Raw genomic sequence first — 22088 nt, 5'->3', positions numbered from 1 at the left:
TCTCTGAATATTTCAGATATCTATTTAATCAAAGCAATTTCAACGGATTTCGAACAGCTGCTGTTCAATTTATGTGAAAAACAGGGTGTCATCTCGGCGTTTGTAGCTTCTTTTTGTATTTTTCTCCCGCAGTTTCAACCTGTAGATTCGCCCCTGATATAGGTACTAACTATATTGTAGTGCTTTTTGTTATCTTACTATAATTAATGAAAAGTTGTAAATTTGTAGCAACAGTCGTATATACTACTGGGAGCTTTCCCAAACCTTTTCAGTTTATTGCTTTCCTTTATTATTATAATCAAAAGCTCTTTTTTAAATTAAAGAAAAATTCAAAACAAGAAAAGTTATTAATTTTTTTTATTAACTATTTAAATAAGGAAACAAAAACAAAATCATATATTTTTATTTTAAATATTTATTAAAATTTATTTACAGCAAAAACTTACAAAGTAAATACACTTTGTTGTTACAATAAATTGCCATTTCGAACTTATGTAACTTAACTCAACTTGTCTTCTTTATAAATAAAAAAATAAAAAAAAGTATTTTATCGAAAATTCTAAGTAAAAAAGAAAGACAATTAGAGCACGAAAAGTGGTTGCATAAAAAATCGAGGTCTAAAAATAAAAGTGTAGAGTATTTGTCTAACGACTATGAACTGCGGCATTTTTCGCGTATTTTTTATAATTATTTCGCAAATAACTAGAAACACGCAAATAATAATATTAAATTACAAGATATTGGATGGGGTATAAAAAGTACAAAAAATAACTGTATAATGAAAAGCGCGGCACACGCTGCTGCTCTGGGCAGGGTGACAGTGGGCGGAATAAGTAAATGTGACATTAAAAAACTCTGGCACTGACACCGACTTCAAGCTTTGTCAATAACTTCAAAGAAGTTAATTTTGTTGGATTTGGGAAGTGAGATAACAGCACAACTCCGACTTTCCGTTTTTGTTGAACGACACTGATTTGTAGATAGTTCAAATGTTCTTCTGTAACTTTTAATAATGGCGCGACTATGAAGTATAGGTGTTTGTGTGAATTGGCTCAGCTCTCTGCCTTAGTTCCTGCGCGTTTTAACGAACTCAGCAATCTCGTAGTCTGGATATTCCTGCGGCGACTCGCTCAATGTGTCGGTGTCATAGTAGGCATAGTCGTAACTGGTGTCCTCATCGGCATGTGGTGGACGCTTGGAGGCGCCCTTGCCTTTCTTGCCCTTTTTCCCGGGTGATTTGCTGCTCTTGGGCGCCTTCGTGACCTTGGTGGTCGAGACTGGCACACTGTATGGTGTGGTAATAAAGGTGGTTGGACGTCTTGTTGTAGTTGTGGTGGATGTCGACGTTGGCGGTGCGTTGGTGCTGCTGGTGGTATACAGCTTAGTTGTCGGCTGAGTTGTGGAGTAGGCGAAGTAATTATAGGTTGTGCTGGGTGTGGTTGTTGTGTAGGCCGCTGACGTACTAGTTGATCTCGTCGAGGACGTCTCCAGCTTCGGACTGTATTGTGAATTGTATTGCTGTGAGTTCTTCTCGGCTTTGAAAATGTCTGCACGCAATTTATTGATGCTGGCGGCGCCGAAATTCAAGGAATGTGCGGTCTTGAAGAGTTCATCTTCATCGCTCAAGTCGGTTGGCTCCGCTTGCTCTTGCTGTTTGCGGAATGCGGTTTGTTGTTGGGTTTTCAGGTGTTTCTGCGGATTCTGGAAATCATTGTTGTAGTTAGAGGAACGTGTGGTTGTTGTTGTTGTAGTTGGCGACTTTGTTGTTGAGGAGCGTTGAAGATTGAAACGATTGCGTGGGAAATCAACCTCATACAACTCCGGATGGTATTGGCCGTCATCCTCATTGGGATCATAGTATGGATTAGCGGTGGTGGGTGCTAAAGTGTTAATTGCACTACTCGGTTGTTTGGTCGCCTTACTTGAAGGACGTACAGTCTGTTGTGTTTGATAGAGGAAAGTATCCAGTGGTTTTTGATAAGTTGTTGGTTTGAAGGTTGTCGGCGTCAGCGATTGTTGTGTTTTCGGCACAAGTGTAGAGAATTTCTTGGTGGTGCTTGTCGTAGGCGCATAATAATCCGTCTCGCGTTGTGTGGTGGCTTTATAGTTAATGCTGCCGCGACTGGCAAAACCGCGTGGACGCGACTCCGGATTAACCGAGGATCTTGCCGTACTAACGGCGGCAGTTGTGGGAGTACCGCGTTGTTTCGGTGAGCCACTAAACGGAGTTGGTTCTTGATTGCCCTGACGTTGCGACTTTTCACCTTTTGCGCCACGTGAACGGAAGTACTGCGGTTCTTGGTACTGATTCGCTGTAGTGGGACGTTGAGATGGTTGCGTTGATTGCGCCGATTGCGTTGACAGTGTATTGGGAGCAGGCTGGAAAGGTTGCGGTGGTTGTAACTTTATTTTTGAGAAATCGTCAAATTCATTCGCAATAGCCAGTTTTTGTTGTGTCCGCTCCAGTTTTTGCGCTTTGCGCGCCGCAGCGGTTGGCTTACTTTGACTTTGCGTCGTCTCTTTGGGCAAATACGAATTGCCGCTCGTGCTCGTGCTTCTGCCTCTCGCGCTAACAGTGTTCTCCCGTGTGAACTCGGTATACTTCGGCGTTGTGCTTTTAATACGATAAACGCCGCTTGTCGGGTTGTAGGTCGTCGGATCGATTTTTTCTTGTGTCTGATAGTCATTTGAATTGAAACTGAAACGATTTGCAGCACTGTAACTCGGACGTGTAGTCGAAGTAGCTGCTGTAGTGGTGGTCGACGGAGTAGTGGACTTCGGCTGGGTATAATCAAAGCCGCTGACGTTGTAGTAGGATTGCAGTGTGACCTTCTTTATGACTTTCGGTGCATTTGTGGCAAGTGATGTGGAAGTAGCAGTTGTTGTTGTCGTCGTTGTGCTGGTTTGCTGAATACGCTTCGGGCGTGTTGGCTGAGCGCGTGTTTTGCCAGTGGTGGCGCTTTCTGTAGTCTTCTTGTTGTAGTCACTAACATCATTGAACTTCGCCTTCACCGGGTGATCAATGAAATCGTCCTCGCGTCCGCCGTTGCGATTCGCGAAGAAGTGCGAACTATGCGAGCCTTTGAAAATGTCATCGTACTCTTCTGCAAAATGGTGACGTGAGAAAAAGTGTTGAAATAAATATTAAAAAAAAAACAAATACAAAAAAAGAACGGTGAAACGTTCAGCGAAGCAAATGTGTCGCTCATTAAATAATTCGGCATCACTTACGTTTTGACTCGTCGTAATTGCGTTCAGTGGTCGTTGTTGTAGTTGTTGTGGAGGTGGTGGTCGAAGTTGTTGGCGTATAATAATTAACAATGGGTCTACGCGCCGGTGTCGTCTCGACTCTTCGTGCTTTTGTTGGTGCATAATCATCATTGTCATTGTTGTTGTTGTTTTGCGTATTTGAATTTGCGTAATTATGGAAAGAGTTGCGTTGAGATGTTGCTCCAAAGTGTTTCGAATAGTTCGGCGGTTGGTCAGGGCGTGACTTTTGATCAACGCGCGTCTCTTTGGAGCGGCGTATATCGCCTAATAAATATAATGAGATATTTATCGCAGATGTTGTATAATTACTTGCATGAATTGGCGTTATAAATAAGTGCAGGGTGTTTCATAATATTTTAAGTTTGAAAACATAAAATATATTATATAATCTACACTTACTAACCATTTATCATGCTAATTTATATATTGTAATGAAAGATAATATATTTGGTATTTTCTGCACTTACTGCTCTCGGCACGCTGCAAATGGAACGTTGCTTCCTCTTCTTCAGCCAAGGGTGCGCGTTTACTTTCGAAACCTGAACCCAGACGATACAGATCAAAGTTGTCACTGCCGTAATAGAGCACGGATGACTCGCAGTCGACGTCGCCCCAATCAGCGCATATTTGCGCTTCCTGATCGAAGGCGGTGCCATTGGGACACAAGAAACGGAAGTCCTGTACCTGTGAAATTTAATTGCTTAATTATGTGTAAATATGTTTTGGTTTGCAAATTTATGGCAAACTTTATTATGAATTATAATGAAGACGAGGAAACGCAGCGACATTTTATTAAATTATCTTGCATAATAAATTTAAATCCCATTGTTGGATTAATATGTTGTAAATGTAAAAAATATGTACTATGTACGATTAAGCCTGCGTTATGCCTAAAAGAACAACAAAAAATCATTTGAATCGATAGCTGTCTCAGGCATATACGGCAGGATGAGAGGAAGGTTTTTTCAATAGTTTTTTGGAGAATATGTCGCAACGTCTGAAGAGGGGTCAAACCGAAAGGGAGGCGGCCAGCAATATGGAGCAGGAGTTGTCAAAAGCCGCAGAAGTATGTACGTATAGTATAAGAGTTTAAGTTACTGATAAAGGAATACATACTGCTCTGATAAATTCCATGCGAATGGAGAGTAAGTAAAACTAATATGTGCCTCCAATAGTAGTCGTATACCTAACCATAAATCTATTTTTACTATATTCCTATATCCGTATTTGGATAAGATATATTTTCTCTTATGTAATATCCATTTCTCCAGCTGCATGGCGGCTGATTTATTGCTGTGACATTCCTGACCCATGTAACGGGTCCTGCCGCTGCAAAGCGCTTTGCTGTATGCAATCGTGTACTGTATATCCTTTTGGAACTCTATTTGGTGGATACAAAACACAACACTCTTAGTGTAATACTGCAGGTTGGCGAATAAATTATCTTAATATCTTACTAACACGACCTCATCTCGATCTAGTGTATCAGCTTAAGCGACTCTGATTTGCGCACGCTGCAAACTCGTCTCGAAACGGCGTTAAAGATATTGCGGCCTAATGCTGTGGCAATTGTGGATCGCTTTGAGCTTTTATTCTTTCATGATCGCATTTTGTGTTCCACCTTGGGTTGCTATGCTGGTAATGTATATGAGTCTCTTTTCTGTAGCCAAGACCAGAGTCCGATGAATCAACAACCCGTGCCAAAGTCTTTCCATATAATTTTATAAACTTAAATCTAACTTATAACCAAGTTTTTGTGAAGATTATTAATATTGGTGATTAGGTTGTATACAGTATGTCTTGTCAAAAGCTTTCAAATAATGTCGTCGTTTGTACTTGAAAAAATAACATGAAATATTTTCAACATGCGACTGGGACTCTAGCTCCCACAGGGTGCTTGCTTCACCTGAAAATATCATGAGTTAGACCTCACGCAACTATTAATATTCAAATCGATTAGTGGCGAAGTTGGGACTTCACTGAGAAATCTATTTTGTTCAAATCTTACCGATTAAGATCTTCAGAGTTTACTTCAACCATAAGCCAAAGCGCTTGGATTGGATATGGGCAAAAATTAGTAAGACATCTTAATTTAAATTTGCTTGAAAACTCACTCGTCGAAATATTTTTATCCAGTTTGGTGTGACTATCAGTGACATCTGTGCCAAATGTCACATCAAAATGATAATTAGTGTTTAGTATATGCTTCTCTTTCTGCTTTTGCTATTATAGCTACGTAACTATCTATTCAACGCGGTAGGAAGACCTCCACTCCGATGGAAAGACCAGGTGGAGAAGAACCTGGCTACACTTGGAGTCTCCAATTGGTTCAAGCCTCAACCACCTAACCTTTCAATCTCTCAGGGAAAGTGCTCTGTGTTAATCCATAACACTTCATACAATTCACTCTTTCATAAAATTTTAAGAGTTTTGGTCGGCTCAACAACTTTATTAACTCTAATTAATTTTGTAGTTGTGTTGGAAGCGAGCTCTGAGGTGCTTCTTTAACATCTATTACTCTAAAGAACGTTTGTAACAGTAGCTTTACGGGGGCCAGAGTGGGTTTAGGCAGTGAGACTTCTTAGTTATCCTCTGACTATCCATAAGAAATCTAACAAACTTGTTATTTAAAGCAGAAATCCTTTTGAGACTTTCCATAAACCAAAAAATGTCGTCGTGAACTACTAGCATCTCAAGCAAGTTTGAAACAAACTTCAATATGGTGGTTTGCAATTAGATATTTCTGCGAGTTTTCCCATATTGAATCATCGGTCATATGTCAATTTCTCCATCGATACTGTATTCTTCCCTAGATTCCATTTCCATTATCAATCTCTCACCAGTTCTATAACAAGATCTAGTAAATGCCACATCCGTAGTAGCCTAAAAGTTTAAGCCGGCGCAATGCAAACACTGTTATATACTTCTCTAAATTTATCATTTATTTGAGTTCTTAAGTTCTTAAAGTCCATATCCACCGAGGCACTCGTGGCCACGCAAAGCTTACCATTCAAAATTTTCATATTTTGACAACACTTTATAACGGTACTTTTTGTAGTACAGATTTTTTATTTAGAAATAAGTTAATGACATGTTATTTATCAAAAATATTAAAAATTAAAAACAAAACATATTCAGCTATAGACAAAATCATATGAGCTTTGCAAAATGCTCGAAATGTGAGAGACTGACATGCGATGAAAAAATAATACATGTATTATTTTAAATTTAATTGGATGAACTCTATAATTGAAATTAATGCTTCATTTTATTTATTTTTTTTAACTGAAACACGAAGTTTGGTCGCGTTATTAATTTGTGTTTTACCCATTAATAATAAATTATATTATTTATAATTGGATAATATAGTTTAATAAGTAAGCATAAGTAACTTAAAACATAAAAAATAAAATTGAATCAAATCCAGAACGATTAGGTATAGTAGTAAGCTTTGCGTGGGCACAAGTGTATAAAACCTTTTATCTTGATTTTTATCGGTCACTTTGCGTTGGTAGAACTGTCCTCAATTACTATGTTTACAGCAGCTGGTAGCAGGAAAAGGCTAACGGAGAATCAGTTTTAACAAAAACACAGGCCTACAAGTGATACAAAGCCTTCGTTCTGGGCTACCTTCAACCTCTTCCACTTATGAAAATATTAATAATCCTTTATCTTTTTAATATATTCATAAGTGCTTGAAAATCGCAGGCAAGTGTTAGAGAGACAGCAAGAGAGGTCGATATCTCTCGCGAGTTGTGGATATTTTGGGTATGAAACGCGTTTTTGCTCGACTCGACCGAATAAAGCTAAATTTTCTTAAAAAATAAGTACCGTAAACAGGTGTCTTCGGGCATACTTGATCGTGCGAATTCCCATCCTACATCCATGTAGATCATTATAATTATTTCTGAGTTTACCATTCAAACAGGTCAACAATCATCGGAATGGAGGGAAAAAACGAGCGTTTTATTTACAATTTCTGGGTACTTTTTTGTCACAATGTATATAAGCTTTATTAGGTGTCCGTTTTTTTTTTTGGGTGTTACAAACTTCATGGCGAACTTGATGTACGTCAATCAAATCATATTTATGTTTCTAGACGGAACTTTGAAGTTTCTTACATTCGTTGGGAGTTAATGATTTAATAAGATATAACACATTAAGATGAAGTTAGAAAATAAAATCCGTCATACTATATGACAAATTATTTATTGCTATAATTATATATTATTTGTAATATTAAAATTTCGATTTCAATATTATCGAAAAAACATACAGAATTATCGATAATTCATCTTTTCAAGAATGTCATTAATATTCTCCATATTAATCCATATTTCTCTTTAACCGAGAATGTGAATAAGTATGCTTGAACAGATTATCCACATTCAAATATGTATATTTATATCCATAAGATAACATATATTTATTCAATTGGCACTTTTATGAGAACTCTCTGTGGACTACTTAAAAGTAAGTGCATGATTACTCATGCCCCCTAGGCCAGATACAAAATTAGTATGAAAACAGTTAAGCGAGTAAAAATGTGTGTATCTTGCGCTTTACAGTTGTATTGCATTAGAGCGCATCATAAATTTTATAATCAGCGCGAACAGCAAAAACCGCAGCAAAATCATATTCTGCAATACATAATTATCGTTGCAGTTGAACTCTGCCATTTCGCGAAACGGCAAGCGCTGTGGGAGCATTGCCAAATACAAGCGCACACACACAAACATACAGACAGTCGCGCACAACGTGCAACATACCATAAATGTTGTGACACACATGGAAAACGAATGGCAAGAACACTCGCGCACAAGCACACACACACACAAACTCATAGACATGCCGTCAGCCGCTTAGAAGTCTACGGTTGGCTACCGTTAGCTGCCGAAGCCAATAAAATTCAGAATGTTTTGTGGCAATTCAGCACTTTAAATGTGACCGACTTGAATTACCAGCTGCGCTGATTTGCTGCGAACAAGCTCCAGCACTGCCGGAGTGCACATTCAATTAATTTACAACACAATAAAGACGAAAATATCGGTTGACAATAAGAGCCACAAGAGTGGAAAAGCAAGAATCTGCAAATAAACCGTTAAGCAGAAATGTGAAACCGCCAATGAAGGTAGCCAACTGCGCGAGAACGCTTACAGGGAGTTTGCAACCCACATGCTGCTTCTTCCTGCTTATTTATTTAACGGCATTTCGAACCGAATCGAAGATAAATATATGTATGTGCGAGTATGAAGAAATAAAATTTAATTTAACTGCAAAGGTCATTCGCAAACATATCGCTTGTTAAGCTCGTGTGGCAAAACAGTAGGAGCGTTCAAAAATGTGACGCCACTGAGGCTGTTTTTTTATTTGCGTAAAAATCGGCATGGTAAATCTTGAGTTGTTAGCAGTCACGATTGGGATGCTTGAGTGGAAAATTCAATTTGCGAGAAAAACTGAAACGACCATTTTTTAGATAATTTTAATACTTAAGGCATAAGGAAAAATTTGTATCTGTATCGTCTTTGAAGATTATGTGCTCATTAGAAAGTAATAATATACAAATTTTTATAGCATAAAATTTAAGGCACTGAGAGATCGTAGTAAAAGTATATGCGTATGTATACGAATTGTTGCTGGAACCTTTGTGCGATACAGCAACAATGAAGAGAGATAAGTAAGAGCGATATTAGTTCCAATATTTAGCACGGGATAAACGATAAAACTCGGATTTCATGCAGGACTTCAAGCTCTTTGTCCGCAACGGTTGAAGCTTTGACGCCCTAGATATCATGGCTCGAAAAAGAACACATGAAGGTAGCACATCATAGCATATATGAAAAGTGGTATGTGTCAGGATAGCATGTCTATCCTAAGTGGCAGTTCTGTTTTGAGTAAGTGGCTTTAAGTTGTGATTTCTTCAAAAATACATGTATATCAACTTATGTTACATTCGGCATTAACAGAAAGCATACATGGCTTTTTTGTAAAAAATTATGTTTGCAATGCATCCCCATCGACCTACGGTGTTTTATCATGACCGTATGCTTTTTATTTACATCCTCAGAGTACCTGAGAACCATAAGTAAACCAGGGGTGGATCCAGAAACAATTTTTTGGGGGGGAAATAAACGTTTACTTGAAGCACGAATATTATTATATTAAACATAGTTGTCTTTATACAGTTTATAATGTCATGGTGGAAAATTTTCAAATTGACCTTCTAATATCAAACCCTACTAAATAGAAAAGAGACATTATTAATCGCAGACGTGCGGGTGACATACTTTTCGTGTATTGAATAGAAAAATTTCACAAAACAAAACTATGTGGACGCATTTTAAGAATCTTTCGAGAACTTCTTCTACAGTGACTTCAATGTAATGATGCGTTTGCAGCAACGCCAGGCCGATCAATCTGTCTTGAAGCAGGTTCTTAATCAGCCATGTTTTTATGAGGCGAAGTGTCGAAAAAGAGCGCTCAGAACTCGCATTTGTTAAGGAAGTGTGCAGAATATGCGAAGGAAACTATGAACTATGGAGCATAGGTCTACATCGCTGTTCTTAAACGTTTCCAGTAGTCTGTAACTTGTTGCCTTTTGATAATGGCACTGCCAGTGATCAAGTTCACCTTTGAGCTTCAAACGTCGCACGACGTTATCATTATCCAAAAGGCCTTTAAGTATATGCATCCATCAAGATCAATATCAATAAGATTTTCCATTTCTTTAGTTTTCAAAGCACATACTTTTTCTGGAAGCACCGAACTCAGTTGAAATTTATCCAATACTTTTTTAGAAAAGCGCGTCTTCAAAGCTTCGCCGATTGTATCCAACAGAGGAATGTACACTGAGACCCTGTAGTATCCTTCGCAAGCCCTCACGCAGAAATTTTCGCGTTTTATTTGCCGGCCGCAGATTCTTTTTTTTTCGTCGACATTCAGTTTTGTCACGTTTTTTTCGGTTATGAATAAATGGATCGAAAATGTTCCTCATACCATTTGCCTTTAGAGGCGAAAATGTGCCCCATTTCCCTCTCTGAATCCGCCACTGTGTAAACTATGTATACTTCTCCAAGAAGTCTGCGTTTTCAGATTCAAGTTAAATCCGGAAGCTTAGGAAGTCCAAACTGGAATTATTAACCTCCTGTACTCAAGCAAACATTACGAACAAGTAGCTGCTACTTGGTCAAATATCTCGTTTTACTTGCAACTGGAGATGCACGACATCAGAAAATTCAGTGGCAACTGCTTCGTGAAGCGAGCAACACTATCGCGCGTTTATTGAGCATGCGCATATTCGATGTCTCCATCGCGCACCGCTTGCAGCTGCCATCGGTATATCAAAGAAAACGCAAGTGTATCGCGTTCGCATATTTTGACATTTCGATTGTGATTTCGGTCTAATGGCCACTCGCGATGGCCTGCATCTAACACTTTGATTGCAATATTATTTAAAATTTTCTTGTTTTCTGTTCTTCTTGGCAGCTCGTGCGTTGCAAAGTAGATGTTGTTAGCGTTCAAAGCTGCTTTTGCCACTTGACTTGACTGCTTGTGATCTTCACACACACACACACACACACACACTTACACATTAGTATTTGAAGTTGCTGGCACTTACCCCCACTCCGGACACTTTGACGCAGACGTGGAACATCTGACATTGAGTCTCCGCATCTGCATAGTAGCCGCCGAGTATCTTGTCGTGGCATGTGAAGCGCGTCTGCGGCATGTTTTGCAGGCTGTACGTCGGCCATGGCTTGCGATAGTCCAGCTGCGCTTGTCCCAGAATGCAAGCCGCCGTCGCCAAGAGTATTGCTGCAATGACAAAATGACAAAAAGACACAAACAAATATTATAGTTTCTTGCTGTTATTATTGTATTTAATGTTTAGTGTTTATATTTTTCGTGATTGCGTATGTGGTAGTTAGTGGGCTTTTGGGAAAATGCGCTTTGAAAGTAACTGCGCTTTGTTGCTTCAATGGACGGCTCATCGCGGCCGGATGGCCTTGGCGCAGAATTGGTTTTTGCTCAATTAAACTGGTTTAATGGCTTTATATGTTTGTTGTAGTTTATCACTGTAAGTACATATTTAGGTCATTTAATGAAGAAAATTGCTTAGTCAAAACATGTATTAAGACATGCGTTAAGAATCGGCAGCGAAGTGAGGTGTAAAATAGTATACAATTAGTGTTATCCTCCTATTGTTTAAGGCGGTAATTATGCGTTCCGAAAATATTTGTTGTTAAGTGATTTCTAACTGAATTGCTTTATTTAAATAATAAACTGAAATTGCTACGAGTATTGACAATAATTTTCTGAGTACTTTAGTAATTTGGCTTGTGGATTCTTCTGTTATCAGATATTTTATATCACAAAATAAATTATTTATGAATTTATTTATTTCTTAAGTAGCTGAGCGTAATCGCATTTTTTATGACTCTTAGATTCATACAACGGCAATGACTTAACAACTTCCACAACTCTATATTTTTATTGGTAAAAATTAGTGCTTTAAAATTATTGTAATAAACTGAAAACTTATTGTTCGAATAGCAGATTTATAACTATTTTTAGCAATATTAACTGATTAATACTATTCGAATAGTCTTAACATTTGCCGAACCATAAAATTGGTCATAATATGAGTCCACGGAAAAATCACAAGCAGATTTATCATGAAATATTTAATTTGCTAGCTCCCCAATACCTATGCATTCCAGCCACCTCATCTCAAACAGATAGGACATTCTCCATTGCTGGAAATATGGTGACATCACGTAGAAGCTGCTTGCATCCAATAAATTATAACCATTAAATATTCTTATATAAAAATAAACGTTTTATGAAAAAAATTGATTTAACACATTCGCCCAATTGCTAAATTGAAATGGTTAAAATCTATGGCCATTTTTCCATCGTGTTAGGTAACTTCTTCGTATTACTCAATGGCTTCACTTTTTTCAATGAAAATAGCAAAATGAAGGAAAAAATAGTCGGCAACGAATCGTTGACCGGTTAGCCGAATATGACCGGTTAATAGAACAGCCGACGTCTTGCCACTAACCGGATGCTGTAAACGGAATATTATTATTCGTATTATATCCTATCCGGTTAATCGGCTTAGTCGAATACCAAGAGCACAAGTAAAAATATTTTATTAAAACAAGCCGTTTTACTTGGAAACTATCTCGTTTATATCATGAATAACTGTTTATAGAATATAGGCATTTGATATAAATTGACGCAAATGCCAGTTTTCTGTAATCACCAAGTTAAAAGATAGCTAACTAGAAAAGATTTGCACCAGAGTACTTTAAAAGCATTATGTCAATGGCTTCGTTGGGTATTATTTACTATCTCACAAATAATTCCAATCGGAAAAAATAATTTAGTCCGAAGTTTATATGGTAATTACCATTTTTTTGAAAACACAAAAAAGTTGCTTTTTCTGCACTAACAAAATCCATACCCAATACTTTTGGAGTTTAATCATTTCTGAGAAATTGAAACTGAACAAAACCGTATTCATGTTACACCTGCTTCACTGACAAATAGCCCTAGCGAAGGTTATCCAAGTTGTAGGTACGTCATATGATTCTTAAAATTGTATTACTAATTCATGTGATTGGACGCCAAGTGTTCTAACCTTTCAATATCCAAACATCAAAGGAATCAAATCACTCTAAGCATAATACTTTTTTCAAAGTATAAACTGAAAAAAAAAACAAAACAATTTAATACAGAAGTATTTGCTGCCGAAACTTTAAAACTGTATATGACACTTAAAATTCAGACAAATGATTGAAGAACGTTGTGTCATCTCAAGAAAATATATACATAGTAGGATCCATTTTGAGAAAATGATACGATATACAGTATGTTAATGCATTATCGCAAACAATGACATCCTTTAGGAACTTTTTCGAAACACAAAATATTATAAAGGCAAAATGTGCCAAAAAAATATAGCTACAAAATATTTAGTACTGGTTCCGAAAAACAAGAACTACCCTTAACATAGTTTCTTATAAAATCATAATTTTCATGATACTATAAGTACTAACCTTAATCTTACTCTAATCAAATATTGGAAAAGACCCGTGAAAAGAGGATCGACAATGAGTTAACTAACAATAGATACGTAGATTGCTATATATATTTCTGGCCTAATAATGTAAATAGGCATATTTATCAACGAAAATGTTTTTTTTTTTTTTTTTTTTGTCGATTGCTGTTTTGTTTCGGGCTCATACGCATAGATCCATGATTCGTCACCTGTGACGATCTTATAAACGTCTTTTGAAGCACCGCGATCGTATTTTTTCAGCATTTCTTTACACCAGGCTCGTGTGGATCCTTTTTTTGAGCGACTGTCAAATTGTGCGGGATCCAACGAGAACAAACCTTTTTTACGGCCAGGTGTTCATGCAATATCGAATGTATGCTGGTGGGAGAAATGCATAGGCATGCCTCTATCTGAAGGTATGTTACATGACGGTCTTGCATTATCAGTTCACGTATGGCATCGATGTTTTCTGGCACAACGGCTGTTTTTGGACGACCTTCACGGAATTCGTCTTTGAGCGAGCGTCGGCCACGCTTGAATTCGTTGTACCAGTTTTTCACAGTGCTATAGGATGGTGCTTCATAGCCATACAAAGATTTTAGTTCATCGATGCACTCTTGTCACTTGATATTCCACGTCGAAAGTTGTGAAAAATGATCGCACGAAAATGTTCACGAGTTAATTCCATTTTTTGGCCGAGATGAATTTTTTAATTCCCTGTAAATAAAACAATTCACGATTAAATGACAAAACGTTCTGAGTGATGTTATGCTACCAATGTCAAACTTTCCTATGGAAATGCCAGATTGCAACTGGCAACACTTGGTGTTGCCCTAGGCCAGAATATATATAGTATAGCAGCCCTCGTATAAGTAACTATAACTAACAAAAGCCATTTTTACACATATGAAGAATTTTACTTAATAACACTCAGTCGAATCTAATCGCAATGACTTAATCACTGTTTATTAAGGAAAACAAAGCTTAATTATTAAGCCTGAAAAAATAAAATTTTATTTTATTCGTAGTTTGACGTACGTTCATTGAGAAGTAAGTTTGAAAAAAAAAACACTCGAGGAAATAACTCAATCTTAGCAATATTAATGACCATTCTCATATTAACAACAATTGAGATTACAAACAAAAAATAAATAATTTTTACTAATTCATAATAGTAAAACAGCGATGATACCAAAATCATCAAAATTACCACAAACCGTCAGTTGGTTAATTTCCGTTTTACTCACATTTACTATGCAGCTTAATGCCGAATCACCGGCGCTGTACCTTGATGGTCATTAGCCAAGTTGAGTGGCAAGAAAAAAATATAACCAAAAACAAACAAACATAAATGAAAACAGTTGTACATATATATGTAGTATATACATATATTTATTTATATATATGTAAACGAAGTCTTGGGCCCAGCTCAAGTAGCGATTAAGACAGCAAGGAAATGTGTAAAAGATTCACATAATTAAGAAATTGATTGGACACACACGTAATATTATTGCATAATTGATAAAAATTTGAATTTTGAATGGAAATATTAACCGCAATAAAGCTTGGGTGCTGGGTATATTATTTGCTTGCGAATTCTTCACAACCTTGAGCTGCCGCAATTAACTGCGCCACACAAACGCGCGTGAAGAAGAAATTAAAATGATGAATTGTTCGCAAAATAATTGGGAAATTTCGAATTCGCCAATTGTTAGATCAACGCATTCAAGTGTATACAATATTATAATATACGAATAAACAATAAAATTGTTTTTTTTTTAATGCATTATTTAATTGTGAACGCTAGCTCTGCCCTCTTGTGCGTAATGTGGCATATTGTTGTTGCCACATATCACGTCCATGTCATATTTTGTGCAGCCACAGCCACAAGCGTGTGAATATGTTTTTTCCTTAGCTTTATGATGCGTGTGTTTATTTAACGGATTAGCAACGCCTCACCTTCAAATTCGGTACTTATGAGCTGAGTATGCGCTCCACCTGTTTCGGTGGAGACTTGTGTATGGGGTTGGCGTAAGCTTCAGCCACACATCTTTCCAAATCAATTAAAAGTTTTGTTTTGTTTCGGTGATTTCTTAATATTTCTCCTCGTTAATGGATTTGGATATGTTCAAAGATTCGAACAATTCGATAAAGGCAATTAAATTGACGATCCAGTCGCATTAATCAAATACATGTGTCCACATATCTATTCACGGCGTACGCCACTGAAGTGTTTTACTTGAATGATATTGAAATTATTGCCGCGTTATAATATTATTGCAGTATCATGCTTGCGTAATTTGCCCTATTTTGGTGAATTATTAGAGACTTAGGGTTATATTGATTCAATAGTTCCAAAATAAATAGGAAATACGGATTTCATTACAATTGAATTTGTTTTAGATTGGTTCATTTATATAAATATTCATTCGGTAGTGTCTAATTTTTTCTGACCAGAATGAAGCTCCAGGCAGAAGCAGTGTTTATCGGTGGTACGGTGAATTCAATCGAAGTCGTAAATCACTCAAATAAAAATTTCGTGAAGATCGTCCAAAATCAGTTGTGTTTCCGAAAACGATAGATGCTGTGCGCAAGCAAATATGGCAAGATCGTCATCGAACCTATCGTGAGATTGAGAAAACTATAGGTGTTATTGGAACTATGTAGCATACATTCAATATTACAAGCAAACTGACTGTAAATAAATTTGTTCACATTAGATCCGATACAGTTTGTCAGTTTTGTAAATCACTCAAAAAAGACTCGTGTCGATTTGTTGAGAGAAATGTCAAATAGGATATCGGTACTTCGAAACAACCCTATGAAATTGTGACAGGTGAGGAATCGTGCATTTACTCGTATAAGTAAGCAGCAGTCGATTCTGTGAGTGTTTCCACATCAGCCGATTCAACAACAGTTATTCGCGCACGAAGCGCTTCCTGGCTAATTTTTTTTTTTGAAAAATTGGACATATCACAACTATATCGCTAAGATAACTCAGAACAGTAAATTCCGATTCTGCGATTGGTTGAAACGAAAGCAAAAGCGATTTTCGATTATTAATAATTGTTTTTGTTCTTTAATCTCGAAATATAATAAACAACCTACGTAAATATATATTTTAAACATTTGTTTATATATTTTTTGGCTTTAAGGACACTAAAGTAATTTTGTTTTCCATGTTATTTTTCCGAGGGTTTGACGGTTATTTAGAACACAAAAATTCATCGGGAATACTAACTCAATAGTCCCTTGTTTACAACAGCTAAATAAGCATTCGAAATGTGAAAAAGGTTTTTTTTCGAAATCTCAGTATTTTAGTTTAATAAAGGCTGACTAAAGATTCTCAGTATTCTTAAGAATCGATTCTATAAACTTTGAAAGATACCTCCCGTATAAATAGAAGTAATCGTTTAGTTATCTTATACTCTAAATTTACCACTAACCTATTGGTGACTGTTTTCCCAACTCTAATCGATTTAGGCTCTAGTCTTTAATGTAGTTCCATGGAAAATTGGATACGAGAAGATCGTTTGTTTAATTAAGCCGCTGAAGCTCCTTTTTCCGTTCCCATGACAGTCGAGTCTACGTAACCGGAACGGACTCGGATTTTTCAACCGGCCAAGGACTGTCAACTGGGCAGTATATAAGCGAACTATAATTCAAATTTAAGTTCTTTAGTTTTGAAGATGTGGATCTGAAATTTTGCCTACGTCTTATATGCTGCCTGCTTATAAGCTGCCCATCTATTGAAACCGCCTATATCGAACCACCATAAGAGTACAACTTACTTTTGCATGGTCAACTGACAAGATATCTTCGCGAAATAGGACATAGATTATTTTCAAAGGCAAGGTTCGATATCTGGACATATTATTTGAATCTGGATACTAAAGCATGTAGCTGCCATAGAAGCTGATCAATCAAATTTAAGACAAACATTTTGTACATTTTTTTAAGCTATAAGAAATGCACCTATTTGTAACCGAAGTTTTTTTTCTTATTTTTTCAGTTTTTCCCCCATTTTTTTATGAAATTGTAATCCTTATTTTTGTATTTCTTTATTTCCGCTGAAGAAAATATAATAGAGTTCCAAAAGATAAAAAGTTTATTTTGAGTATTTTTTGGTTTGTTTATGATTTCACGTGTTTAATTTGTTATTCTTCTTCTGCTGCATACCAATGTTTTAATAACCCTTATAACGAATCTTCGCGGATATTGCATGCAACTAGCAACTGCACGAGGCAAAGGAAATAGCCTCCGAATGAAGTCAAGAAATATAATTACGAAGATGTAAACATTAACAAACTGAACAATAAACAAATAATGACGAAATATTACTTTTTAACTATGAAATCGCAATTATTGCTCAATTTCAGTCAAAAATTCTTCTTTAGACTTTGTTGGCTCTTGTTTACAACAGCTAAATAAACCTAAAGAAATCAGAAAAATAAAAAAAATTTGTTGTACGTTAATCTAATAATGATCCGCTTCATTTAAATTAAAACCATCTAAATATGATGAGACAATTGATTGAGCTGTGCGCCTCTGATTGTTCGACCTTCAGTCACCGTTTTGTTATAGCAGCAGCGGCGGCTCAAAAGTACAGCGGTTGCATTCAGAATCAATTTTCTATGCGTAATTAGATTTCTTAACACAAATCTATGTATGATTGTATTCGAAATACTACAAAAGCAATGCACGCCGCTGTTGCCCACTGTGATTGACCAAAACAAATGCTAATGAGCGAAACAATTTTTTACAAATTTATCAAAATATTTTATTTTTTTTTACGTCGAATGCGAATACAAAAAGTAAACTATTTTTTAATTTCAACTTCGTCATTTTTTTACTTTTTTCAGTTCCACATATTTCACGCTTCTGACGCTTTATCAAATTTTTGAACGCTAATGTCAAGCTTGTAGCGTTTGGGTATACATGAGTATGTGGTATTATATATAAGTGTGGGAGATAATTATGCGAATCACGCAATGCGCAATAAAAGCGCCATTATGGTGTTTTAAATGTGCCAAATCTCAACGGAGAGTACCAATGAATGAACCTTGAAATTTGCGCAAATTATTGCCAGCCCAATGGACTCATACATACACACATACACACACACATAATTCCATAAGCATTATCTTCTTTTAATGATGCAAATTGTGCTGGTCATTGCGGTGTGTCATTTGCTGGCGACATCATTTGAAGAAGTCCCCATAATTCAGTTCATGAAAGGTCTAGCAATTTTATAATTCCGACGCATAATTATCAAATTGGATTTGCAATTTTTGCCTGGCCTTGGTAGGAGTTTACTTTGAGGCTGTTTTCAATTGCGCTGATTCAATGATAAAAAGGCTTTTTGTGCTGATGATTGTGACTTTCTTTCAGGGTTGCAAATTTTTCAATTAAAAAATTTTAGATTAAAATTTAAAATTTTATTTTTAACTACTTTACTACTCCACTAATTGATAGAATATAAAGCATTTGAATGTAGAAGTTTGTCGACCACTGATATTCGCGATTACAAAATAAAAAAAAAGATTCATAGCAGACAGGAAACAGAACTACGCACCTTCCGTGAGCTATATGATTCGATCAGAACAATTTCTTCAGCACTTGAAATAGTTGAAATCGTATTATAACCCCGCCCACTCCCTATATAACTGTTTTTGAAAAGTACTAAAAGTGCGATAATTCAATAAAAAAAAGTGTCGGAGACACCTAAGGTTGTAACCCCTGGGCTTACGGGTTTCAAAAAATGTATTCTATGTATTTTTTCTATTGTCTTATTAAATTCTACAACACGAGAACTACTCAACCAATCTTCACACAAATAGGTCTTTGAGATATAATTCTTAAAAATTTGGACAAAGGATTTTTTCTCGATTACAACTATTTGAAAAAAAAAGTCGAGGAATTTTCACGGAAATTTTTATTTTTTTTTTGTAAAAATGTCTGCCAAAAATCCAATTTTCAGTTCTTTTTCCTTCGTCCTAGTTCTAATTTAAGGTTTTAACTAAACCACATATTTTTTCACTCTTTTTTCCGAGGGGTCAACAGAAATGGCGTCGCAATGGCCGAGTTTAAAATATTTTTTTCAAAAACTTCAGAATTTCTTGGTAAATAGTATAAGTTTGTAACAATAACATATATCATATTTTATATGAGAAAAAAATTTTAACTCCTTAATTTTGCACCCGATATTATACGAAAAAGCTTTATACAAGCCGATATGAAAATTTGACAATAGGCATGCCATCGCCTTTATTTAGAAGAAAACCTATATCTCCAAACCTGCTCCACCAATTTGAACCAAAGCTGGTATACGATATGACATTCCCACGTTAAAGTGCGCAAATGGGCAAAATCGTACAAATAACACGCCTCCTGCCATATAACACAATTAAAATTTTCATCTGATTCGTTCACTTTTCAGTATACAAATCAACAACCAAACAATGTTTATGGATAAAACTTTGCATGAATAGTATCCCACAGAAGCCGAATCTGTGAGATATTTTACGGAAAAATGATACGGAAAACGGAAAAATGGATACGGAAAAATTCCTTTCCCGACAATACTATGCCCGGACAACAAATGCAGATAGAATCGGATAAATACTTGCCTTACCCCCAAATAACTAATATAAAGATTTTCGAATATCCGGTTAATCGTTTGTTTACACCCGAACTTAGCGCTTCCTTAATTACATAATTTTATTGTGTATTGCACAATATTAAGAAAGAACTCCAACTTACCAGTGATATAAGTCCAAGTTATGCTTTTAGCTCCCAACATAATGCTGCCGTTGCAATATCCACTAAAGGTTAAACAATTGCTATTAGGTTTTAAAGTACGTCCTTGCCCAAAAATGTTTGGCAGCAGTGATTTACACAAGTAATTAAACGATTTTTACAGGCGATTAGAACTATATAATCGATTCGTTTAGCAGTCGTGACGATTTCCGGTGGATTTATGTACAAGTATATATTATATTTATACGCTTGACTTCACTTGTCACTTGCGCGCACTTCAAGGATGCGCGCACCTTCAATTAGATACAACAATGGCAATAACAACACAATTATGAAGACGTAAGGCACTGTACAAGAATTGCGAAAGAGTAAAAGACCGCGACCGCTTAGCAGACAACAACAATACGCTTCCGCTCGTCAACGCTGTTGCAATTTAATTCCAGTTAATGATTTTCTAATTGTTGCTGTTCCACAAAAAACAACAACAAGAAGATGTAACACCGAACACACGCGTTTGAAACGTTTTTGAGATTTTCACAAGTCCACTTTGTTGTTGTTGGTGTTGCTGTTGATTGTCATCGCTGTTGCGGGAGTTTGGTTGCTTGATTTAACGGTAATTTTTTTGCTGTACGTCTGCAACGTTTGTCGGTTCTAGCTATTGGACGCAGCGGTGCTCAAGCGGAAAAACAAATGCAAATACGCATGCGTATATGTCCGTGCGAGCGTTTGGGGCGCTTTAGAAGGCGGACACTGGCACTGGCGCTAGCACTCCAAAGCGTTTACAATGTGCAGCGAAACGCGAAGAAAACCGTTTTGTATATCAAAAACAATTTTAACAAACAAACTATGTAAATACACGAAAGCGCTCGTTGTAATTGACAGCTTTAGTAAGTGAGTAAAATAAGACAACAATAACAAGAAACACACAATAAATGCGGCGCACAGCGTTTTTACAGCGCGCACAAAGTCTCACCGGTGGTGCCCACAGACAAGGCAAAAAAGAAACACACACAAAAAATGTTCAAACCACTCGTTGTGGTGCGCGATGCACGACCTGATCGTTTATGAATTCGAAGCGGAATGATCTGTGGCAAACGAAAGGAAAACCACTTTGGGCCCATCTCTGCGCAATCGCAACGACGCCAAGCCAAAAGAGCTTCGAATAACATCTTCAACGCTAAATCTGCACGCCAGCAGCAACGTCGACAGCGCAGCAGCAAAACAACAATTGCAGAAGCCAAAAGCGGTTATACGAAGCAGCGCAGCGCAGCGCTGGTGGCGGCGAACTGGTAGCGGTGACAACAATGTTGGCTTTGGCGCTACGCAGCTTGCTGCCACACACACACACTTCTTTTGCCGCGCTGCGCAGTGTGCGCGTGTTGCTTCTTCACCACACTGAATTGTTGCTGACGGCTTATGGTTTTGTTGTCTAGCCATTGTTGTTGCTGGTGCTTTTGTTGTTGGCTCACGAACATTGAGTGGTCGGTGGAGCTTCACTTTCAATAGCGCGCGGTGGCATATGCGAAGATGTATGTGTGTTTGTATAAGACGCTTGTATTTTATTACAATTGCTGCCGACCATATTGGCTTACTTTGTGTAGAATGTTCTAAAAGTGAAAGGGAAGCTAAGTTATACGCGCATTGTTGTAAGTGGAGTCATGCATCGTGATCGCAAATGTGTAATGAGCTGATTATAAAAATTCTCAAGGAAGTGTTAAGTAGTTGATGAATTTAGTTGTTGCAATTTCAAGTCGCGGATCTCAATGCAAAACGGGAATAGATTCAATATATGAAAATATAGCTTTTTATAAAGTAAGGAGTGTTGTTAAAGGGTTACACAGGTTTCCTCGGTCAAAAATTAGCTTTTTTCAACAATTTTTATCTCATATAAAAAATTAAATATTTTATTAGAACTTTTTAATGTTACAAACATACACTATTAGCAAAGAAATTCTAAAATTAAAAAAAAAAAATATTATAAACTCGGCCATTG

The 22088-nt window shown here is 36.8% G+C and overlaps 1 protein-coding gene across 1 annotated transcript; it reads right to left on the bottom strand.

The window, feature by feature from the left end:
- Nucleotides 1-484: 484 nt before the first annotated feature.
- On the bottom strand, nt 485-21153 carry LOC126766079 (mucin-5AC). Its single transcript, XM_050483781.1, has 5 exons — nt 20099-21153; nt 10889-11085; nt 3738-3954; nt 3232-3534; nt 485-3104 (listed from the first exon to the last, which is right to left on the bottom strand). The coding sequence occupies exons 1-5, from the start codon at nt 20136-20138 to the stop codon at nt 1066-1068; spliced, it is 2796 nt and encodes a 931-aa protein (XP_050339738.1). The 5' UTR covers nt 20139-21153; the 3' UTR covers nt 485-1065.
- Between the last annotated feature and the right edge of the window lie 935 nt (nt 21154-22088).

Source organism: Bactrocera neohumeralis, chromosome 2 (assembly GCF_024586455.1).
Source record: "Bactrocera neohumeralis isolate Rockhampton chromosome 2, APGP_CSIRO_Bneo_wtdbg2-racon-allhic-juicebox.fasta_v2, whole genome shotgun sequence".
NCBI classification, from domain to species: Eukaryota; Metazoa; Arthropoda; class Insecta; order Diptera; family Tephritidae; genus Bactrocera; species Bactrocera neohumeralis.
Note: the sequence above shows the minus strand (reverse complement) of the source record. Positions and strands in the feature narration are given on the sequence as shown.

Bases quoted from the DNA above. Each gene is read 5' to 3' on its own strand.
- LOC126766079 (XM_050483781.1), bottom strand. From the start codon at position 20,138: ATGTTGGGAGCTAAAAGCATAACTTGGACTTATATCACTG. The intron at 11,086-20,098 runs GTAAGTTGGAGT...TTGTCATTGCAG, and splicing joins AACTTGGACTTATATCACTG to CAATACTCTTGGCGACGGCG. The intron at 3,535-3,737 runs GTAAGTGCAGAA...TATATTTATTAG, and splicing joins TTTGCAGCGTGCCGAGAGCA to GCGATATACGCCGCTCCAAA.